We start from the raw sequence: 8,552 nt of genomic DNA on the forward strand, positions 1-8,552 counted from the left end.
TTTATTGGACACCACTTATGAATGTGATCATTTTGGTGAATCTCTCTTTATATAATATGTTATGCTAAGCAATAAACTTTGCTGTTAATCCAATTTATCACTATAGTAATATGTTACAATGTAATGTTGATATCATATGTGGTAATAATAAACTCCCTCAGCTGGAGCATGAGTGGGTCGAATGCTTATACGGTTACAAAAGTCATTAAATAAAATTATAGGTATTCCTTTAGTAAAACTTTTGGCAAAGTGAATATCAAGTTTATCATATTTCATCTATTGATGTGAAATATGGTTCCCATATTAACAGGTAACACTCACATTATCATAATATATGAATGTGACCATGAGGATTGATATATGTAGCTCTTGTAAATTCAAAATCCAACATGTTTAAGTTGTGGCATTGACTACCTAGATGTTCAATTATCATGTTCAGAAGCAGTGGTTTCTCTTTTAAAAAGACCATGAAATGAGATTATCGCTAAGAAAAACACAATATCCAGAAAGTGGAGTGACAAGTATCAGGACACCTGTCTAGTTGGCATCTTTGTAGAGTATAAGTTAAGACAATAACAATTTGTGGAGATGGTGTTAAAAATCTAAAGTGTTACAAACGTATATATGGTTCATTTACGTGATAATGCAAGAAAACGTTTTTTTATGTATATTTTGTAGATAGGCAATGATAAGGAAATGTGGGTGGGTTAATGTAATTTGAAGTGGTACACAATGCTCTGAGAAAATAATTGAGTTATAAGAGATCATTGATTTAATACATAGAGTTCGAGAAGTAGAGTATAAACGAAGATAATTGAGTAAGTGAGTGAGGAGATTGGCCACTTATGAAGGCATATCAATGGCTGAAGTATTACATACGACGACGGTTGTTCTAGGTTTTCCAAGCTTTAATACCATAATAGATTAATAGTTTTTGAGAATCACTTCCATTTCCACTCATTTATTATATGGTGTGTATTTATAATACATGTCATGCTATATGATAAGAATGAAAGCTAATCTAACCGGTTACAGACTACATATACCTATTCTAGTATGTTACTTTGTAAAATATACATATTCTTACTTCAATTTTACGTCACTGATCCTCGTTTTTTCACGATGCGATGTAAAATTTTGTAGGAAGCATTTATGGGTGTAATTGATATAGTGATTTAAATTAGATAATGTATTTCGTATTGGTTAGTAGAAAAGTGATGATTTAGAAAATATAAATTATTTATTTATCGATCTTTTGTACATACTATTTAGATGAACTGTTGTTATTATTAAAAAACCAGCAGCCCAATTAGCGATTTCCCTATGGCCCAAGTTATCCAAAATTCCAACAGGCATAACTTAAAATATTCAAATAAATAAAATAAGTTTAAATGTATTTTTTTTTGTTCGAATTCACCGTTAATCGTTATACATGGTTACCTGCATCTCGATCTTAACCTTATGATTTTATGATCATAAAATCCTACAAGTAAAAACGATCTCAAGCACACTATAACCGATACCGAAGCAAGATCTATATTGTGGTATTAGGATTCAAACTAGTATCCTAATCAAATCCTATCTCTTTAGTCTTTTTTCTATAACAAAATATTTAGTTATAAGCCTAATGAAAGTTGTTATTTATAAAAATCTAATACAGAGTCTTTAAGAATTTGTTTATTCAGTTTAAAATCGAGCCTAAAAAATAATACAGGGAACATGAAATCTAACGTTGTAGATCCCAAGAAATATCATTGAGTACCACAATTTCATCGATTTATCACGGATGAATTAGACAGAACATCATAATATAAATCTTAGTCCTTTTTGTGGTATTGTTTCTTTAGCAGTATTTTGTAACAATTATGTTTTTCCTTTTCTGCTTAATGTGTTTTCTTCGTAAGTGTTATCATTTCTTAATCAACATCAAGTTATAATGGATAATCTACAACACAACTTGTGGACACAATTGAAAAATAATTTATTTTGTTAGTATCTTTCGATCCCAGTCTAATCTTACAAAACATAAGATGATGATAAATAAAATTCTGATGTTAAACCATCCTTAGGGGTGACAATTAATTACACGACACAACAAAAATACACGACACGAAACGAAATTGAGACGAAACTAAAATTTGAATTCGTGTTCGTGTCAGCTGTAAAAAACACGATGTCATGTCGTGTTCGTGTTCAAAATTCGACATGAAACTGTCATGATTTAGCAGTTCTTTCTTGTGTTTTTTGTGTTTGTCGTGTTTATCGTGTTATATTTGATAAAAAATTAATCAAATAAACTAGTTTTTAGTATATGTTATATTTTTCGTGTCGTATCGTGTTTTTTGTTTTTTAATTCGTTCGTTTTCGTGTTAGTTAAAAAAACACGACATCGTGTCGTGTCGTGTTACAAAAAATTTGTCGTGTCAGACAGAAACACGAAACGATAGCACGATTTGCCACCCCGAACCATATTTTCTCAAAATAGTATGTACAATAGTGTTTTAAGCTTTAAACATACTTTCTCAAATAATTTCATTTCCATTTCGTATCGATGGCCCATGGGAATCCTCAAATCAATCGGGCCTTGAGTATATTCATTAGAATCCAATTTGCCAGTTTTGGCCCCTTTGTTGTGGTGGGTTAGTGTTACTAGATTTCTTCAGTAGCTTATTATTCACAAACATTTCAAGAGGTCGAAACATAAACAGCGTTACAAAATGCTTCTTCCCGGTGTACCCTTCTCGCGATATTCTCCGGCGAACCACCATCACCAGCAACCACCACTCATCACCAACACCCTCAAAAAACCCATCGCTCTACCAATGTCCACCCTAACGTTTCACGGAGTAGGCACCAGTATCTTCATGGCGACGGCAGCAGCGGCGGTAGTGATATTATCGAGCACGACGTCGGCAATCGCAATTGAACCAAGAAACCCACCGCCGGATGCCGCTGAAACCCTTTCAAACATTCCGCAGATGTTGTCCGGCGATTGTGTTCAGGGAAAAGATGGCGATTGCAAAAAGGCTAGAATTCAAAAACCCAAATCGAGGCAAGCGGAATCGTGCACGATTAAGTGTGTGACGACTTGCATACGCGGCGGAGATGGGTCGCCCGGCGAAGGACCGTTTAATGTTCGGAGGCCTCTGGTTGTTTTCAAACAAGGGTTTCGGAGTCGCCATTATTGTTTGGTGGAGTGCTCCGATATCTGTAATTTGATTCGAGATGGAGACGATGGACCTTAAAGTAAGTAATCTGCAAATATTTCTTCAATTTCTTGAGATGGATATATCTTGTAATAGCGATTTTAATGATCAATTGAACAAAGTTTATAGAGATTAGTTGATATATATACAAACGGAAGATTATCTGCACCAGCGACGCCATTAACGATCTGTTGGTGTTTTAATTTCTTCATTCAATTAGCAGTCATAACCTTATCTGAATTTATGATATCCACAAAGGTACCAAATCACTACTATTTCAGTGAAGATCTCTGATTTAGTCCAATGTCGAAGAGAATCCAATTCATTCATCTTTGTTCTATTATAGTTGATGATCCAGATTCTGAAAAATCGAAGAGATTATGATGCTGATATTGAAAATCGAAGGTAGGTAATGATTATTCGTTTTCAAGAACATGGTTAATTCATTGTGTTACATTTTTAGAGGCATTCCTTTTGTTTTTGATTGTTTCCTGGATACCTTTCTACACACCAAAAGAAAAAAATATATATAATGCATCTTTTTGATTTTACAGCTCCTTCAAGACGTCTTCCCAAAATATTGAATGCTGCTTATTAAGTTATCATTTTTAGTTCCTTTCGATTCGTTGTTAATTCATAAAAGTGGCAAAATAAAGTGTTAATTCATGTCTAGCCTATAGAGGGAAATAGTAGGGTGGATGGTGTTAGCTACTGTCAAAGGAACTGTTGATCCTTTTTTTTTCTTTGTAGGGTTAATATAGGAATGACGAAAATCATATAGAAAATATAATACAAGTATCTATTTGGTTGGAATTAAATTTAAAATTTCAAAATCAGAAAGGATTAATATAGGAATATCCGAAATCATATCCGAATATATCCAATCCGAACCAGATTACACAAGTATCCATATTCCAACAAAAAAAATTACCGTAGAATATGGTCCGAATTTATCCAAAATCCGGTATTGGATTATCTGATCTAGAAGAAATATGATATTAGCTAGTTTTTCGGTTATCTAATAGAAACATAGCCTAAATAGGCATATTACTTGATGCAGCTAGGTTGAGTAGATGATAACTACACTACCACCAAAACCCACATAAGAAAAATGTCAAAGTTCCAATGTAAAATCGTATAAGAATGTGTATAATTGCTTGTGGAATTCATCAAAAGAAAATTTAAATAAAATATGGGTTAGTGTACATCAGTTCCTCGTACAAAACTTGGCTGAAGCCCATTAAATGCTAAAACAAACCATGCAAAGCCCACCTACCTTTTTATGTTTTCTCATTATTATATCATACAAATAATATTAATACAAATAATATTAATAAGGGAAACGACACATTAGTTCGTTTTGGAATTTGCCAAATCAACCATTTAAAATCTTTTGATGCTTTATGAGGGCATAAGATAGATGTTGACCTGCTTTTTAGTCATCAATATCTAGTTTTTTTTTTTTTTTTTTGTCGTTGCTACCCAATGAGGCAATGACCACTCAACTAGTTTGGGGGCTCTAAGCAAACCAAAAATTTAAAGCCCTTTGACCTTTACTATACTGAATATTATAAACCATCCCATATGATAAACATGTTAGAACTTAGAAAAAATAAATAAATATCACATTAATTAAAAGTGTTCAAACAAATAATTATACAACAAAGTACGTACTGTCATAGATAATGAAGGATAAGCCATGACATACTCATGACAAACATCAGGAGCAAAGGGACTTCTTTTCTCTTTGCATACAACTCACTCTATATCACCAAGACAAAAAAAAAGTAAATTGGAAATAAATCAGTAATGGATTATAGATTGGAAATACTTGTTTTGACTGTTTGGCAAAGTAAGATCTTGATAGTTCTTGAGTCTTCACATCCTTGACCTTGACTCCATGAGAAAACTGAAATGGAAATATGGAATTGCAACTTGGCAACTGAAATTCATTCCAACCAATTAACCAAAATCGTTCCAATATCCAAAGTCTCCAATATCCAAAGTTCAAATCTGATTCTAAAATCCAACTTGACACAATGAATATTAAAGAACTACGTCTAACCCTAATAGATAGTCTAATCGAGAAGAATCAACAATGGAATTATCAGTTATCAGTTTTGGAGAAATAAAGAATCAGAGGAAGAAAATACCATTTCTTCACACTTGACAACCTTTCAGAATGAAGAATCAACAATGGACTGATGGAGAATCGATTTTTGAACAATCAAGATTCAAGAATTGATTTTTTTGATTTTTTAACAATACAGATTCAAGAATCAATCTGACTTCAGAGTCAGGAAGAAGAAGATGAGAAGAAGAACAGACGCTTGGCAGAGTTGATGCTTAGTTTCAATCAAAATTGTGGTGTGCGTGTCTGCGTGAATGGAGAATCTAGAATCAACAATCCCTTAATTAATCGACATTTGGGTTAAGTGGGGCCCTAAGCCCTTGTTTAATGTTAATCAATGTAAGGCCGACCCTCTTGCTACCTACTATAATATGTTTCATAAGCTACATAAGCATTTGAAGTTGATGTGACTTTCTTCTTAATTCTAACTCACCCACAAGATGATATGATTTTTTTATTTTCTCAATTTCACCATTGTAATATTCTCAAAGTTGTTGATTTCTCCTTCGTTCTTCAACCCGAGAAAGCCTTCAAAAGATCATCCTCCTTATTTTCATAAACTCTTAAGCCTACAAATGATTTTAATCACACAATGACCTGTAATGAAATCAAAACAATAAATATTTAACATTCAAACTTCCAAAAACCGGAGGTGAAATATGTATAAGAACCCGATACATCAAAGCTTAAATTTTGAGTAAGAACCTAAAAATCAAAGCTTAAATATACTTGTAATCAGAATCAAGGTTATGATACGACTCAAAGGGAGGACCTGCTTCTCCCTTGGAACTCTCACTTCTCTCTGTCCTGTTACAATAGGATACCCGATCCGATGTCTTCTTGTCGGAACAACAACAAACAAAGCATTGCAGATAACAACGATTCCAATCAAAAAAATATCGAAAACCTCATGACCTTCATGTCTCGACGACGGATAAAAAGAACTCACAACATTCTGATCCCTCAACGTCATCGCTCTAAACACCAACACCGAAAATAAACTAATATTTCCTCAAATCGATTACAATTTTTAGATCGTAATAATCAAACACCTACACCCCTTTAATAGTTGTGAATCCATAGAAAAGTTGTCCGTCATCGGACTTCATGCTGTTGGTAAAGTAGGCAAGCAAGGTGGGGGTCGCCAAGAGGAGGAGGAGGGTGGAAGTTAGGGGTGGGTGGGGCATTGCAAGAGCCATTGTTGGTGAAGATGGGATTTAGGAGTTGTAAGGCTAAGAGGGTGTCTATTGGGAGGAGTTGGGCTACGTTTGTTGTGTACGAAAGTCAACCTCCTATCGGTAAAGTAAGCAAGCAAGGGGTAACCTGGTTACCCCTTTCATTTTTTATCATGATCAAGATTGTTAAATCTGAGTATAGGTATAAGCTTACCTTTACTTTGATTGTTAATCCTTTAAAAGTTCTTTAATGGTTCATGTGGTTTACATTAGTGTGTGCTTTTGATCCTTAACTCTTTTTTAATTTAGAGACTTTATATAATAGGTTTTTGTTGCGTCTTTGATCTATATATGAAAGACTATATTGTCCATATTTGTTTCTTTTTCAATTAATTTATTGTTTATAATTACAAAAATGAAAATGGTCCCACCCTCACCATCACCCCACACCCACACCCACACCCACCCCCACTACCACCTTTTTAACCCACGACCGTGCCTTCCCTTCGGCGTCTTCTCCGAGTAGAATGAAACAGATTCCAACAAAACCTAGAATTCTAAAAACAAATCTTGAAATTAAAAATCTAAAACTCAAAATCGATGAGACTTATGAAATTGAACATGAAACTCAAAAATTAAACTAAAAACGTAATCAATCTTGATGAAATCAAACTGAAACTCAAAATCAATGGAACCTATTAAAGCAAACCTAAAACTCAAAACCGAAAACAAAAAACCTGATGAAATTGAACCTCAAACGTAAAATTGATGGACTTGATGAAATCAAACCAAAAAAATCAAAACCAAAACTAAAACCTCTATGAAAGTTGATGAAATCGAACCTAAAATCACACCCAAAACATAAAACCAAAGATGAATTCATTTTTGGAGAACTATTACAAAAATGAAATTGGTCCCACCCTCACCCTCACCCTCACCCCAACCCACATCCACCCCACTACCACCTCTTTAACCCACTACTGTGCCTTCCCCTCGGCGTCTTCTCCGAGTAGAATGAAACAGATTCCAACAAAACCTAAAATTCTAAAAACAAATCTTGAAATTAAAAATCTAAAACTCAAAATCGATGAGACTTATGAAATTGAACATGAAACTCAAAACTTAAACTAAAAACGTAATCAATCTTGATGAAATCAAACCTGAAACTCAAAATCAATGGAACCTATTAAAGCAAACCTAAAACTCAAAACCAAAAACAAAAAACTTGATGAAATTGAACCTCAAACGTAAAATTGATGGACTTGATGAAATCAATCCAAAAAATCAAAATCAAAACTAAAAACTCTATGAAATTTGATGAAATCGAACCTGAAATCACACCCAAAACATAAAACCAAAGATGATTTCATTCTTAGAGAACTATGACAAAAAAATGGTTTTATCGACACTTGAATCCCTAACGAAAACAAACTTGAACAAGTAATCATAATCATCATATGCAGGAAACACCCCGTGTCGTTAAAAGGAGATCGAAATTGTGAGTATGGAGAAGATAAAAAGAGTAGGATATATAGAGAAAGGCCAAAATAGAGATATAACATTGGCAATAGTGGTCTAGTAGATGTGAAAATCGAACCTAAAATTGAGTTTCATGCCGATATTTTAGGAGAGGGAGACATTAGTTGAGGTTCACATTGGTGGTCAATGAGACGATAACAGTGGTTTATACTTATGTTGGTGTTGAGTTTCACCGGCACTACCGGTGGTCAAATGAGATGAGGTCGGAGAAAATGGTTTCAAACCCTTGGGAAGATCCAAAATTGAAAGTATAAGCGGTTTAGTGTGAGATTCCATCCTTTTGATAGGGGTGGGGAAATGAGTTAAAACACCTGAAAAATTAATAGAAAGTACACGCAAAAAAACGTATGAGGTACCGAAGAAAAACACCTCTCCGGTCACTACCCATGGATTTCAGGATCCTCCTGTACTGATTTCTAATAACGAAATCTTCGCTATGATGAAGCGATTGGAACGACAAGTCATTCAACATCAGGAGGATAACATAACGATACTCAACGG

The 8,552-nt window shown here is 34.0% G+C and overlaps 1 protein-coding gene across 5 annotated transcripts; it reads left to right on the forward strand.

The window, feature by feature from the left end:
• Positions 1–2,650: 2,650 nt before the first annotated feature.
• LOC145075203 (uncharacterized) lies at positions 2,651–3,977 on the forward strand. Of its 5 annotated transcripts, XR_013692376.1 has the most exons (3): positions 2,651–3,246; positions 3,553–3,611; positions 3,761–3,977. XR_013692376.1 is itself a non-coding variant. In XM_079021502.1 (2 exons), the coding sequence occupies exon 1, from the start codon at positions 2,718–2,720 to the stop codon at positions 3,243–3,245; it is 528 nt and encodes a 175-aa protein (XP_078877628.1). In that variant the 5' UTR covers positions 2,651–2,717; the 3' UTR covers position 3,246; positions 3,329–3,757. The 5 variants fall into 5 exon arrangements, 3 of the variants coding, with proteins under 3 accessions (XP_078877628.1, XP_078877629.1, XP_078877630.1); XM_079021502.1 differs by lacking the exon at positions 3,761–3,977 and having other exon boundaries at positions 3,329–3,757; XM_079021503.1 differs by lacking the exon at positions 3,761–3,977 and having other exon boundaries at positions 3,465–3,757.
• Positions 3,978–8,552: the final 4,575 nt, after the last annotated feature.

This window comes from Lactuca serriola, chromosome 9 (assembly GCF_051521515.1).
Source record: "Lactuca serriola cultivar US96UC23 chromosome 9, Lser_US96UC23_V15, whole genome shotgun sequence".
In the NCBI taxonomy this organism is placed as follows: Eukaryota; Viridiplantae; Streptophyta; class Magnoliopsida; order Asterales; family Asteraceae; genus Lactuca; species Lactuca serriola.

Excerpts from the sequence above, each read along its gene's own strand:
- LOC145075203 (XM_079021502.1), top strand. The coding sequence starts at position 2,718 with ATGCTTCTTCCCGGTGTACCCTTCTCGCGATATTCTCCGGCGAACCAC.